At 38.4% G+C, this 15,748-nt stretch overlaps 1 protein-coding gene across 4 annotated transcripts in view; it reads left to right on the top strand.

Moving 5' to 3' along the window:
* The window catches only part of PLCB4 (phospholipase C beta 4), a gene marked incomplete at both ends in the record, with an annotated part of 166,307 nt that overhangs the window by 98,391 nt on the left and 52,168 nt on the right, over positions 1 to 15,748 (top strand). For all 4 annotated transcript variants that reach the window (XM_080716780.1, XM_080716779.1, XM_080716782.1 and 1 more), the window contains 7 exons: positions 768 to 909; positions 1,918 to 2,002; positions 2,346 to 2,470; positions 4,969 to 5,020; positions 6,449 to 6,551; positions 7,600 to 7,764; positions 10,405 to 10,609. In XM_080716780.1, coding sequence (XP_080572906.1) covers positions 768 to 909; positions 1,918 to 2,002; positions 2,346 to 2,470; positions 4,969 to 5,020; positions 6,449 to 6,551; positions 7,600 to 7,764; positions 10,405 to 10,609 — 877 coding nt within the window. The remainder of the gene's footprint in view (positions 1 to 767; positions 910 to 1,917; positions 2,003 to 2,345; positions 2,471 to 4,968; positions 5,021 to 6,448; positions 6,552 to 7,599; positions 7,765 to 10,404; positions 10,610 to 15,748) is intronic.

The following is a 15,748-nucleotide window of genomic DNA, read 5'->3' as shown; positions in this document are numbered from 1 at the left end:
AGGTTGGCCTTGACCTAGGCTCTGCTGATCATCCTGCCTCAGCCTTCCCCATACTGGAGACAACAGGCATTATTTCTGTTGTTGGTTTGGGTAGTTGTGATTTCTCATAAAGTAAATAAAATAAAATTTTCTCTATGTAAAGTAATACAATTTCAGTATGTCCTATGTAGCAAGGTATCCGTTTTATGAACAAGCTCTTCATTTCAATACCATGAACCACTGTGTCTGTGGCTAGGATTCTAGAGCAGCAGTGCTGTTGAGTGGTCCTCAGAGCAGCCTGTCACATCACCAGCTCCTGAGAACTCCTCGAGAGTTGCAGATCATGGGCCTCATCCATCTCCTTGCAGCAGAAACTCTCAAGCTGGGGCCCATAAATCTGTTTTTCCACAAGTCCTCTGGGTGATCCTAACACACACTAAAGTTTAAGAGTTTTTGACTTTGTGACTACTTGTGAAAACACGAGTGATCACATTACTGTGCATATCTCAGCTGTGCTATGAAGCCCCGATGTATTTTCATGAATATTTTAAAGTTCTTTGAAGATCTAACAATATCCTAAACATGTAAAATAAGCTTAGTATCATCTGACTGCTTCCTTTTGCATCATTTGGAGTTGTAATAGACACTAAACTTTTAAATTTTCCTTGGGCATAATTAAGGTCCTTTATCATTGAGCTCATGCGAGTGCAAATTATGTTTAGTCAGGAGGTCTGCGGCATGTATCTGAGCCCTGCTGAAGCTATCTCTTGTCTTCATTGTGCTTGCAGGGCCTGGTCACGGTAGAAGATGAGCAGGCATGGATGGCATCTTATAAATATGTAGGTGCTACCACTAACATCCATCCATATTTGTCCACGATGATCAACTACGCGCAGCCCGTAAAGTTTCAAGGTTTCCATGTGGCTGAAGGTAAAGTCCGAGGTTTAGGCAATGATATTTTTTCTCTGCTTCTCTTTGGTTCTGCTGATGAGCTGTGATCTGACTCCCGCTGTTTTCCTTTTGGGGGAAGGGGACTGTGCCACAGCAACTTAATTTTGTTGTCATTCTCTGCACCATCCACATGGTGGCTCTGAGAGACCATGAACTTGGTAGACCTTGTGTTCTACATGCTTGAATAAGACTTCTTATGGTGGTTACTATTTCAATAACCCTTTGTTCATACATGAATGTATGAACATGAATTGCTTCCATTGCTTACACTGATGTAAATACTATGGGAAGGGAAGGGAGAGGGGTGGGAACCAAAGGGAATCATGCCATAAATGCTCTCTGTACCTACGTATTTGTCACTTTGAGCTTCACTATGATGTATTACATTTCACCAATATAAATAAGTAAATGTATAGATTTAAAAATGACTTATTTACTCATTCTTCTTTAAAAATAATTATCTTTTGATTGATACATAATAATTTTACATATTCATAAAATGCAGTGTAATGTATACAGTGAATCATTCGTGGTTGTCTGAGTCTGGGGATAGTGGGGACAGAGATGGGGGAAGAGGTTGGTGAGTTTGGTATAATATTTCAGTGAAATAGGAGGATTATTTTCTGGTTTTCTATGACACAATTATCTTAACAAGCTCTAAGACATTATTTCTTAATAGCTGGTTTCCAAAAATATATATTTTCATAATATTTTTTGGCTGAAAAGGCATCCTCATAAAAAATTTATATTCCAGGGGTGATTGTGGCAATTGGGGTACATGTAATTTGTTTAATGACTATAACTTTGATTCGGTGCATTTTTTTTTTTAAGTTAGTTGTTTCTACCCACAAAATGTTCATGAAAATAAGAGCGACTGACTTGACCATGTAACATTGGCCACTAAACCTTGTGATTCAGGATATAATTATATTCACTGCCTGTTATTCTTGGAGGATTTCTGAGTGTGCCTTCACTTTTGTCTTACAGAACGAAATATTCATTATAACATGTCATCTTTTAATGAGTCCGTTGGTCTTGGCTATTTGAAGACACATGCGATTGAATTTGTAAAGTATCCTCATGTATGACCTGGAGTGAGGGGTTGGTGCACTTTTGGTTTGGCAAGGGTCTCCTAAATAGAACAGTGGCTAATATTTAATCGTGATTGTAGAGATAATAAAGTAGTAAGTGTGAAAGGACACCGCAGTTGTGCTAACCTGCCAAAATGCAAGCTGTTTTCAGACCTCTGCAGTGTCAGATGGGCTTTTTCTCAATATCATTTATAAAATCGCCCCGTGTTGTGTTGTGTATGTGTTTGTCATTGTGACTGATACCTCTGCTGTTCTAGCTCTTTGTTTTATATTTATCCAGGATGTAGTACTTTTTGTTGTTGTTTTCCTTAATAAGTTATACAGTTATAACAAACGGCAAATGAGTCGCATTTACCCCAAGGGAGGCCGAGTCGATTCCAGTAATTACATGCCTCAGATTTTCTGGAACGCTGGCTGCCAGATGGTTTCACTGAACTATCAAACCCCAGGTAGGAGCTGATGTCCAGTGACCCCTAATTCCATGGGAATGCTTTGACAAGATGATGTTGGGAGTTGCCATCAGTTGGCTGGGGGCATGTTTTAAGGAAAGCAGACATATGGCAAGGCAATGTTTTCTTGAAGTTACAGAATGGTGGGAAATTAAATATCAAAATAGAGTAATAATACAATGTTGGAAGATAATGTTTTGATATTAGTGAAATTTATTTTGTAAGTGTCATGACTATTCTGCTAAACATTATCTCTTAGTCCTAAATATTTCTAATATATCTATCTTCTTTTAGAACCAAATGTGTTATCTTTGTTTCCAGAGGCAGAATTTAGTGAGAAGAATTTAAATATCTTTGTACAGTAACTAAATTCCATTTCTCCTTGGAAAATACCCTGGCCATTGTGAAATTCAACAAATATCAATACCACAGTGGCACCTCATTTCCAAAATACAGAATTTTATCAAGTAAATTACTCTAAAATGTTGTGTAAGGTGTTATATATTCTTAGAGGTATGAATATAAAAATTGAGCCTCCTAGGTATAATCAAAACCGAGTTTCCCATATAAAATGATTATTTTTTTGGACAGAGAATGAACAGTTTTATAAATATATAGTTTAAAAGTTTTCAAATTTAAGAGTCTAGGATCACAATATTAAGATTAGGGGTAGTAAAATGGAAGAGATAGACATATGCCAAAAATCTATTCATTTTATATGGCTAATTCTCCAACCGGGCTTTTAAAACTGGCACAACAAAACAAAACCCATAAGCAGAGAAAAAATTTGTTTTCAGTCCTTTGTTATTCCTATATGATGATAACCCCCATGTTTTCCAATTTGGAAACCTTTTCGTTCCTAGTGTATCTACCATATTTCACAATCCCTGACCATCTTGTTTCATATTATTTGGACTGACTGGAAGGTCCTTTGACATTGATCTCTTTGTCTTGGGCCTGAGATGTCTGTCCTTCACATTCTTTGAGCCTCTTTTGTGGCCAGAAGCTCCCTCTACAAGACAGACGCACCACTGTGTTTGTGACTCCAGAGTTCTCCCTAGGTGAGATGTGACCAGGTGTCAGTGCAAACCCAAGTGTTTTCAGCATGGATAAAAGAAGAAGGCACTGCAGCCTCACTTTTATAAAAGAGGGATCAGAGCCAGGCATGGTGGCACACACCTGTAATCCCAGTATATGAGAGGCTGAGACAGGAGGATCACAGGTTTAAGGCTAGCCTGTATAACTGAGGAAGGCTTTTAGCAACTTAGTGAGACCCTGCTTCAAAAAGAATACTACTACTACTACTACTACTACTACTACTAATAATAATAATAATAATAATAATAATAATATAAATAAAATAGATCTGGGCATGTATCTTGGAGGTAGAATGCCTCTGGGTTCAATTCCTTAATATTACAAAAGGAATGGGGGGCGGAGAGAGAGAAAGGGAGAAAGGGAGAGAAAAGAAGAGAAAGAGAAAGGGAAAGGGGTCAAGTTATTATTTTTTTTTTGCGAGTGAATTCATAATGGGGATTATATGGTCCTAAAACAGTTAATTCACTAGGCCAGCTTGTGCTTTATTCTATGCTGTTACATTTAACCACAACACTTTGACAAAGAAAGAATCTGTCTGCTTTTCCATTTCTTGTGCTGATAAGAAAAATAAAAAGAAAATTTCTCTGCTTGCAAAAGAAAAATTAAATCCCAGGGCCTGTCAGTGTAGACTCCACTAGAAGAATTCTTCCTACATCTTTTTTTAAATTTTAGTTTTGAAACAGCTTGTCACTAAGCTGCTAAGGCCGGACTTGAACCTGTGATTCTCCTGTCTCAGCCTCCAAGTATTAGGATTACAGGTGCTCCAGGCACTCCTCTAGTTTTTATTGCTTTTGAATCAAGTTAGGTGTTCATGCTGATTCCAGTGTTCCTTGGTCTCCTCTTCCTCTGGAGTTGTAAGACAGCTACGTACTCATATGATAGAAAGTTGGACATCTCTGCTCTCAGTATTAAATGAACCATTGTGAGCCGGGCATGGTGGCACACGCTTGTCATCCCCGCGCTTGGGAGGCAGAGACAGGAGGATCGCGCAGGTTTGAAGCCAGCCACGTGCGTTGGCTTAGGAGACCCTGTTTCCAAATAAAAATGTAAAAATAGGTCTGGGAGTGTAGCCCGGAGGTAGAAGGGCTTCCAGGAACCCCAGTACCACCAAAAAATAAAAATAAAAAAAATAAATGAACCATTGTGTGATTCAAGTGTCAAATCCATTTTCAAAGCTATTCCAGAATGATTTTTATGAAAACGTACTTTATGTTTAAATTAGACGTGAGGTCATTTTAGCATAGAAAAAGTTATGTGCCTTAAACAGAGACAAGGATGCTGTGTGGTATTAAAGAAGGACCTTTGGGCCTAGGAGCCCTCTGATTTCTATTGTTTAAATTCTGTCAGGATCTTCTTTGTCCAGGGAGATGAGATGCTAAATTATTTTTGTCTCTTGACAGATTTAGCAATGCAGTTAAATCAGGGGAAATTTGAGTATAATGGATCGTGCGGGTGAGTAATGTGATTTAAACTGTTGTCACCTAGTTTCCGGGTTCAATACTAAGGCTTGAATGAAACTATATCATTTTTAATTAGGGCCTGCTGAATGTAAGCTGGGTTTGAGGCATGGGATAGAAACAAATGAAATGCCTAGGAAGATTATGTTTGCAAATATCACACTCTCCATCTGTTTTACTAAGGAGTTTTTTTAAAAAAAAAAACACAACTTAGCAATTCATAATAGACACTCTAGAGTTTAATTATTTCTTTTTAAATTCAGTAGTGGAGGTTTATATCTGAAATGCAATGATACTTGCTCAATTTGGATATCATCTGTAGACAGGATATTAAATATGTATATATTTGCTGACCACAAATATAGGAGGGAAGTTAATTTCATATGTAATGAAGTTGTGAGTGTCAAGTTGAATTTAATTCAGTTGGGGATAAACCTTTATTCTCTCTTGATTCCTTTGCATGTCTTGTGAATAGCAATTGTCAAAAATAATGCGGTGGATATTGTTCTAGTTTACTTACATAGCCCTCTTTAAAATATGTCAGCCAAGACTTAAATAGGAAATATCAATTCTACTGAACCCCTGAAGAAATGAAAATATGAAGTTACAGTTCTATCAAGATGAAAACACTCTGGCCATGTTTTACATATGTCTGTCCTTCAGTAGCACTACAGGTGAATAGTCCCAGACCATAGTGCATATGGCTCTAGACTAAGCTAATGGAGTCCACCCCATCCCAGTGGTACCACCAGGAAGCTCTGGATGGTGACTTATCAGTGAGGTATCCTCATTTTTATCACTGAAAGCAACCAGTTTATCTGCAGTTGTAGAGTTAGTACACACTTCATACCTCTGCCAGGCTGACAGATGGTACCTGCTAGCCGTGTCACATACACACCAGTGACAGCCCTGCTGCTTGAATCAGCCACCGTGTATGTACCTGAAACATGCAATGCATTTTCCTCCGCTGTATGCTCTGAAAGAAATCAAAATTATAGAGTTAGGAAGAAAAGAGCCAAATGTATACTAACAAATGCACTGGCAGAATTCTTGCTCAAACTGGATTCTACACAGAGAGAAGAAAGCTCAAGGCTGGTCAAGTCAAAAGGACTTGGGAGCCCACAAAAGATGTGACCAATGGAGGAAGTCTGCCAACCCCTGTCTTGTTCCAGGAAAGAGACATTCTTCTTTCCTTTGAACACAGCGCGCCCTCCATGGCAGGTGTTAGTGTCTGAAGCTTAGGATTATCTAAAAGGGTAAGGTCACTCTCTTCCATCCTCAGGGTCCTTTGAGTGGAGGCCTAGCTCTGAAATTCCAGAGGAGGAAAATGAAAGGAAGCATTCAGCGTTTCACATAGTGAGTGTTTTTGTTTTTGTAAAAGCTACCAGTAAAATACACTCCTTCTGTGCTTTTGTTCTACCAGGTATCTTCTCAAACCAGATTTCATGAGGCGACCTGACCGGACATTTGACCCCTTCTCTGAAACCCCTGTTGATGGGGTCATTGCAGCCACATGCTCTGTGCAGGTAAGGCCCTGATCATCACAGACCATGTGACTGCGTATGCAAATGGTCCTCAAAAGGAATCACATTAAAACAGTTCATGTCGAGCTGCAAGATCCATGTGTTACTCTCAACTTTGACTTAAATTTCTCCCTTTTTTCATGTAAGATGCATTTTTCACTAATAAAAGTATAAGCTACATTGTGTGAAAGATACCATCAAAAAGGTATTAAGTATGTGATTACATTTATATAAAATTCTTGAAAATGTGAGCAATAGTGACAATGGATGCCTATGGACAGCAACGGAAAGAGAGATAGATTACAAAAGAACTCAAATAAACTTTTTGAAGAGATTAAAATATTTGCATTCTTAGTTTCACAGATGTGCCCAAACCTAATCGTTCACTTTAGTAAACTGTACAGTTTATTGTATGTCAGTAATGTCTCAAAAAGTTCTTTCAAAGCTACTAGTTATAAAATAATGTGAAAAAAACTAATAAATGGCAATAGTCTTTTGAAAAGTAAATGAAAAAAATAGTCACACCATAACTTTTATAGTGCATGGACTATGATACTGGTCATAGCTGACTAATGTCAAAATTGGTAAAGAATAACAGGCAAATCTTAGCATTGTTTTTCTTTCTGCACATCTCTTTTCAAAGCATTTAAAAGAATTCAGTATTAAGTATAGAATTTCAGAGCTGTGAAGTGATCTTGAGGTGTATCTGAATCCATCACCTCATCTTGTAGGTGTGGCCACTTAGAGAGGCCAAGATGCCGTGAGCATGATCCTGTGACTGACAAGATGCTGTGCTCTCTGTATTGTATGATGCATAGTTCCCTCATACATTTTTATACACTTCTAGAAGGCGGAAATTCCACCTCAAGCTATTTTTCCCAGTTATATATATAGTTATTCAACAATAGATTAGTTTTCTAAGGAATGAATACAGTAGTTCCACTGTTAATTCAGATCGTCCCCCCAAACAGAATTAACGTCCTGGTTGTGGCCTGGTACTGATATTACTCAGAGTTTGCTTCTATCTCATCCTATGTCTCTGTTACTGCAGGTCATATCAGGGCAATTCCTATCAGATAAGAAAATTGGTACATACGTAGAAGTGGACATGTATGGGTTGCCCACCGACACTATACGTAAGGAATTCCGAACTCGCATGGTTATGAACAATGGACTGAATCCCGTTTACAATGAAGAATCATTCGTGTTTCGTAAGGTAGGGTGTTATCCATGTGTCAAGGCCACTCTAATAACTTGGGAGCCATGATTTAGTGCAGAGAAACTACATGATGCAGGAACACTTATGTTACGGTGATGGATAGCTGCTGCTGCTTTTTTTTGGGGGGATAGGGTGGGTACCGGGGATGGAACCCAGGGGCATTCTACCTCCAAACTACACCCCCAGCCCTAGATTTAGTCTTTTTATGTTTTGAAACAGGGCTCTCACTGAGTTGTGAAGGGCCTCGCTAAGTAGCTGAGGCTGTCCACAAATTGTCATCCTCCTGTCTCCACCTCCTGAATGCTGGGATTACAAGCGTGCACCACCACTCCTGGTGTAATAGATAACTTCTGTAGCTATCAATTGATTATTATTTCTGGTTGGCATGTGTGGATTGGACTCTCTGCCTTGGAGGTACCCACCTCCAGGAGACAATGCTCAAACACAAGCTACTTAGAATATGTCCTCACTGGTGAACACCATCATACCTTGTGAAGCTTTTCTCTGCCCTAGAAGTATCTAGCAACTTGCACTCTTCCTTTAGCCAAGAGATTAGGTTAAGATGCTCTTTCCCAAACTGAGGTCCATAAATGTCATTACATGAGTTAGTATAGTTGTTCCCTTCACAAAGTGTGGTTCCTGTTGCCACTCACAAGTTCTGTGTTTATGGGTAATTTTCAGTGTTCTACTTTTTTTTCCATAATACTTTATGCTAGATCCCAAGAGCAATCACGGTGATTCCCTCTAATGTTCAGTTTTTAGCATCTTGATAATTTGCCCCTTATTTTTCTTATAAATTAAAGCTGCATTGAAAAAATTCATGCACTGGCAGTGTTATCTCTAAGATGAAATTTTTACTCTTCGTTCTGTGGTCCTGACCAAAATGATGGAGTGTTTCTTCTCTAAGTACAAGGGTTCATGAAATTCTGCTCTATTCACATGTCACAGAACCCAGATAATTAGTTTTCTTTAAAATAGGAATTATCCATTTCTGAATAAAATAACTGCCTTAGAGATAACAAATTATGGGAGATCAATGCAGGTTGATAAAGCAGGCCATTTGGGGATTTAGGTTCACCTGTGATTTGAATAACATCATCCATGCAACTCACTCTTACCCTTTGCATTCTTGTCAGTGTGTGGCATAAATGAACTATGATTGGCCCATTTTTCTTTTTTTTATTTTTAAATTAAATTTGTTAAAACTATATCTATTGCTGGTATGGAATAGTTTTATCTGGAATAATTAATAACCCTTGTACACATTTCTAAACATTCAGAAAGTTTTCTCAGCCATTTCTCTTTTTTTAATAACAAAGGAAATATCCAACTTTTTGATGTAATATTCCTTGTCCCAGAAACAAAATGCCAGTTCTGGATCCTTCGCTGTTCTTGAGAAAATCAATTGTCTTTCACCAATATCAAGTGCTTTAACTGTCTTTTTTTTTTCTTTTTTGTTGTTTTGGGTGTTTTTTTTTTTTCCACTAATATCACAAGACAACAGTGGCAAAACAGAGTCCCTCATTCACGGAAAATAAGAAAAGCTGGCAGAATTTTAGCTAATATTCTCCTTTTTATCTTCATCAAATTGGAATTATATTATTTCCTCTAGATATAAACAGGCAAATAACCCATTGCTTAGCTTTAGACAGAACCAAAATGTCCTAGTTGTTCTCAGCCAAATAAAAAGTCATTAAGTGTGATTAAACACATTGAATTTTCTTTTCCATGTTGCAGTTTTTCATCTTAATAGGGATTCTGCCATCTAAACTCAGACTGTATGCCATTTATCCAGTTTAGGGATGGCAGAAATAGATGTCTTGTAATCAACATGTATTAATATTTCTTGTTCTTTTTTTTTTCATGCGTGTGTTGTATTGAGGATTTAATCCAGGGACATTCTACCTCCGAACTATACTCCCAGATCTATTTTATTCTTTATTTTGAAACAAGAGTCTCACTAAGTTGCAGAGAGCCTTACTAAGTTGCTGAGGCTGACCACAAACCTGCAATCCTTCTGTCTCAGTCTCCCAAGTACTGGGATTACAAGTGTGTGCCACGATGCCTTTCTTAATATTTCTTGAGATAAAAGTAAATCAATGTTTCTAGCTGCTCCCTCTTTCTCTAACATCCCAAAATGTGCTAAAAATTAAGAAGTGAAAGAAACAAGAATTCAAATTGATATATAAACTGTCTTTACACATTTTCTCAAAGATGTCTTACATATTTTTTTTTAAAATAGGTATGGTTAGATGTCAGTGCAGCCCAGGTAGTAAGTGGATTATAGGGTTGGGAGTGAAGAGCTTCAATGTCCAGGAGCCAGTCCGTCACTGACAACCGTTAGTCAGGAAAACTCGCTTGGTTTCTCAGAGGCTCCTTTTTCTCACCCACGACATGAGTGGAGATGGGAAAGATGACAAGGGTTGTGGTGATAATCTTTAACACCTGCACTTTGCCGAGATAATTTCCAGGAAACCTGTCCCAGTTACCTTTCTCGTTGTCTTAAGTGTTTTGGTTTACCAAATATGCTTTAGAAATACAAATGAATACTGGGTTTATTTTTGCCATGAAGAGGTGCTTATGAGCAGCATGGATGTAGTCCAGATTCCGAACACCAAGTCTGTTCTTTGCCTGCAGGTGATCTTGCCTGACCTGGCTGTCTTGAGGATAGCAGTGTATGACGACAACAACAGGCTGATTGGCCAGAGGATCCTTCCGCTGGACGGCCTCCAAGCAGGCTACCGGCACATTTCCCTTCGAAACGAGGGAAACAAACCACTATCACTGCCAACAATTTTCTGCAACATTGTTCTTAAAACATATGTGCCTGATGGGTTTGGAGGTAAGATAAACATGGGGTCACAGTGCATGAGGTCCTAAATTACCAAGTTGTAAAACTTTCTGACTCTGCTACAAAAAGTAAAGATGGTGCCGCCTGTACCTGCTGGTGCCAAGCACGCTGCGGCCCTGATAGAAATCAAAGATAACTAGTAACCTCAGGTTCATTGTAATAAATAAAAGGGCAAGGCTAGCTTATTATCTCTGTCTTCACTTGTTTTTGTTTGTTTGTTTGTTTGTTTGTTTGTTTTTGGTGGTACTGGGGTTCCTGGAAGCCCTTCTACCTCCGGGCTATACTCCCAGACCTATTTTTATATTTTTTATTTGGAAACAGGGTCTCTTAAGCCAGCGCAGCTGGCTTCGAACCAGCGCGATCCTCCTGTCTCCACCTCCCAAGCGCGGGGATTACAAGCGTGCGCCACCACTCCGGGCTCTTCACTTGTTTTGATATGTTGTGCTTTTATACGATACTGCAAAAATGAAAAAATAATCTGCAACTATCTTAGCATTTGGAATCACTAACAGATGACCTCAGTTAACATGCCTGGATTTTCTTCCAAATCCACAAGAGAGGTCAGTTTCATATAAAATCCCAGTCATCTGCCTACATTGGCTTTACTAAGGTAATCCGTGGGAAGAACCCAAACTAGACCAAGTCAGGATTTTTCTTGCACTCCCAGCAGCCTCCAGTAAGCCAGGAATGTTAAAAGAAAACAATTGTCTTCTATATTCTCAGTCTGTCAAGCCTTACAGAAACATCTACATGACATTAGCATAGAGCTGAAGGCCTAACTCTCCACTGATTCCTGGGGGCCTTGGAAACATGATGTAAACCCTCAAACCCCTCGTTCTCTCACCCTCCCTCCTACCTTTCAGCCTAAGTGCTTATCCATACAGTATTTAACAAAGCTGGAGAATTTGTATGCAGATGAGTATGTGTCTATAGGTATGCATCTATAGATAAAGATAAAATTCCTATACTGTGCTGGAGTACAACACTATTTTGTTAGGGTAATGTAGGGTTATTTGGTTGTTTGTGTTTTACAATATATACTTCTCTGAGAGTTGATTTTCTGCAAATAATTATTGACCATAACAACTTGATTGCAAGTTTAAAAAGTGAATTAAAGCATAAAGGAGTTTTGAGTCACAAAATTCATAGTAATAACTTTTTCCCTCTTTTATTTAGTTTTTCATAAAAAGGAAGCATATTAGTAGCTACAGTATTCAGTAACAATAAAAGTACCCATAGAAGAGGGTGCTGTCTGTTGTTCTGGGTAAGTGGATTAGAAAAGGAGGCAGGAAGCTAACATGGTGCTGCACACCTGTAATCCCAATACTTGGGAAGCTGAGACAGAAAGATCACAGGTTCAAGACCAGCCTCAGCAATTTAGTGGGACTCTCAGCAACCTAGTGAGACATTGTTTCAAAACTAAAAAGGGCTGGAGGTGTAGCTTAGAGGTACAAATCAGAGATACATGTTCTTGGGTTCAATCTCCAGTGTCACAAAAAGAAAAGGAAAGAGAGAAAAGAGGAAAGAAGAAAGAAAGGAAAGAAAGAAAGAAGGAAGGAAAGAAAGGAGAAAGAAAAGAGAAGGGAATGAAGGAAGGGAAGAAGGAAGGGAGGGAGGGAGGGAGGGAGGGAGGAAGGAAGAAAGGAAGGAAGGAAGGAAGGAAGGACGGACAGACAGGAATGTGTGTTTAGGATTTATATCCCAGGAAATTGCCTGCCTGGCAACACAGCAGCTACCATAAGGCATCAGTTGATGAGCTAAATCTCATTTTACATATTTGAGCTTATAAGACAGGAGTATGTAGTAAGTATCTAATACTATTTTTGTGTGTTACTGAGGGAAGAGCCCAGGAGCTTTCTACCTCCAGGCTATACTCCCAAATTTATTTTATATTTTATTTAGAAACAGGGTCTCATTAAGTTGCTGAGAACCTCACTAAGTAGCTGAGGCTGGCTTCGAATCTGTGTGATCCTCCTGTCTCCGCCTACTAAGCAGGGATTACAAGCATGCACCACCGTGCCCAGCCTTCTAATACATTTTAGAAATAGTTACATAAACTCATATGTGAAAGGTTGAAAATAGAGTTAGGGAGTTTAGGAGGGAGGTAAAAACACCAACCGGGTTATCAGAGACTGCTGCTTTATTCATACCTGACCCAGCACTCTCCGGGGAGTCAGCTGGCCATCGGGGAAGAGACCGATGGGCCACACATCTGGAGAGTAGTGCATAGTCCTGATTGGCCAGCTGAGTCACGTGGTGGATCAGAGGCACCGATGTCTTATAGGCCTGCCGATTCTCTCAGGACATCTCTAGTCTTGCAATCTCAAGTGTGTCTTGCAGCACCTGTAGTCTCGCAATCTCTCTGCTTCTGTCTTCCGGGTTTCCGCCTCCTGTTCCTGCTGCAACATCACGTGGGGTAGGGGAGGGACCCGACTTATCAATATGGTAGAAAATTTTAAAGTTTTGCCCCTGCATGGGTTAAATTTCAAGTGAAATGATAATTTCTTTCTGGGAAATAAGCCATTTGATTAGAAAAAAGAAAAATATCATTTGGTTACCTCCTACTTTGAATCAAGCACTTTATATGAGAGCGTCCAAAAAATGTGCAAGTGTTCTGCATGGGTGTGGGCAGATGCAGATCTAAGCTCAGAAATAATTCTATTTATAATGTAACTTATTGCCAGTATCAACATTTAACTATTGATCCAAACTAATCTCTTGAATAATTGTCCTGTGAACCTTCTTCCCTACCATGTCTTGGCTACTCTCTTTTTAGCAAAAGTATTTGAAATTTTATACCGTATCAAGATTGATGAAATTCTTCAGTTGATATCAAAACCTCACATTTGACATTCAAAGACGGCCTGTTCAGAATTCTCTGGTCATCACTTTTATATATGAAGAAACCCAGGGCAGAGGTTACAAGACCTAAGGGTCTTACTTGAAGAGAACAAAAGAGGAGCATCCTTTTTTTCAAAATTTCTGGTCATCTTCATAGCCCCTTGACTTACACAATCAGTTCACATTTCAGCCATTTAGCTAGCCCCCCCCATCCAGACCTAAGTCCTTACATACTGAACCAGTGAGAGAGAAAATCTGTTGAGTCTATGTTCCCGAGAGTATTTATATTCTCTGTTGATTCCATAGAACAAGTTCAAAATGAACTGAACTATCATGCACCACATTTGCTAGGAAAAAAGGAAAGTTGTCAATATACATCGTGACATTTTTATTTGGCTAAAGAAAGATAATGTGGATCTGTTACTTCATTCCACAAATATGTATAAGAGGCTTATCCTCTTAGAGTTGCTAAAATATGTATCAGAAAGCAATTCTAATAGCACAAAGAATAGAAGAAAGCGCCACCAGAAACCCTCTGCCCATAGTGAGCTACTGCTTATGTCCCGTTGCATTTTTTCTATTTTATTTTTAATAAAATTGTATCTTACTGTACATATTTGCTTGGAATTCTAATATTTTTCTTTTCACATAATAGAAAATATATTTCCAGGTCATGAAAGATTTTTATGTTGTTTTCAGTCTCCTAGAATTCCATTTTATGCATGCCTTAATTTAGTTATTTATAAGCATTAATGCCATTTTTATTTTTATTTCTTATAAACAGCATTATACCTGAGAACCCTAAATGTAAAGTTTGTGAATATTTTCTAAATATATATTCTTTAAAGTGGATTTGCTGTACTAAGAAGCATATATGTAATTAAAGCTTCACTTATAAATTGCCAAATAATCAGCATATGATAAACTTTTAAACATCTACTAGTTTAATCAGAAAATATGTCATTTTATTGATGTATTCACTTTTAAAACTATTTTTCTCAAAAGAAGAGATATATTGATGCCAGCAGGAGTAGTGGCTTGTAATCCCAGCATTTGGGAGGCCAAGTTGGTTCCATATTTTGGCTTTTGCGAATTGTGCTGCTATGAACATGGGTATGCATATGTTACTGTAGTTCTCTGATTTCAACCCCTTTGGAAAGATACCCAGGAGTGGTAGAGCTGGATTATATGATGGATCCATTCCCAGTTTTCTAAGGAATCTCCACACTGATCTACAGAACAGTTTCTTTAAATTCCATATGAACTACCTGCTCTCACTCACCATAGCAAATTCTTGCTTCTAAAAACTGCTTACATTTGCTGGCTTGGTGGTGCACGCTTGTAATCCTAGCATTTGGGAGGCTGAGACAGGAGGATCATGGTTCTCGGACAGCCTCAGCTACTTAGTGAGGCTCCTTGCAACTCAGTGGGATGCTGTTTCAAAATAAAGAATAAAAAATAGGACTGAGAGTGCAGCTCAGAGATAGAATGCCTCTGGGTTCCATCCCCAGTACCGCCCCCTCCAAATGCTTACATTTTACTAGTTATGAGTGTAAAAATGGTGTTTCATCTTTTCACCTTGAACAATTTTGAGTCAGATTGAATATATTTGCATATGTTTTTTGGTCACTGGTATTATTTTCCCAAAAAAGTTCCCGTCTAGTTTCCTTTTCTGTTTTTTTTTTTAATTTGGTTATTCTTACTTTCTCTAATTGTTTAATCAAATTTTAATTTTTATAACATCTCTCTGGAATAATTTTCAAAGTGGTCTCAAATATATTTCAGTGTCTTGATAGAGTTTTATGAGTGTAATAGTAAGGACCCAATGCCTGTGTGTTTTCCTTGGATGATGGTTCTATGTCATTAAGACCACATGGCTGGTAGATGAGATGGCTCCTGGCTGTCCGACCTTGTACTCATTAAGCACAACACTATACCCTAGTGCTCTTGTTGCATGGAATAACAGTCTTCCTATGTTATACATGAGGATCAGGGAGCCCCGTGGAAAAATGCTGACCATAGCAGCCCCTCCCATTGTTTTATTTTTTTATTTTTAACAAGCCAAAAAATCTGGTGGTTCTCTTTTCTTCTCCATAACTAACTCTTCAGTTTGTTAAAATGCTGCAGTAAATAACTGCAGCATAAGCAATCTATCATCATAGGAAATCTCTTAATCTCATGCCTACTAAGAAGTTTCAGAGTCCCAATGCCTTGGTAATGTTACATGTTTGTTATTGAACACCAGCAATGCTGTATTGTAGGTGATGTTTTTAATCTTTTATCAAACCC

This window comes from Muscardinus avellanarius (assembly GCF_963383645.1).
Source record: "Muscardinus avellanarius genome assembly, chromosome: 19".
In the NCBI taxonomy this organism is placed as follows: Eukaryota; Metazoa; Chordata; class Mammalia; order Rodentia; family Gliridae; genus Muscardinus; species Muscardinus avellanarius.
This window is presented reverse-complemented; position numbering and strand designations above follow the sequence as displayed.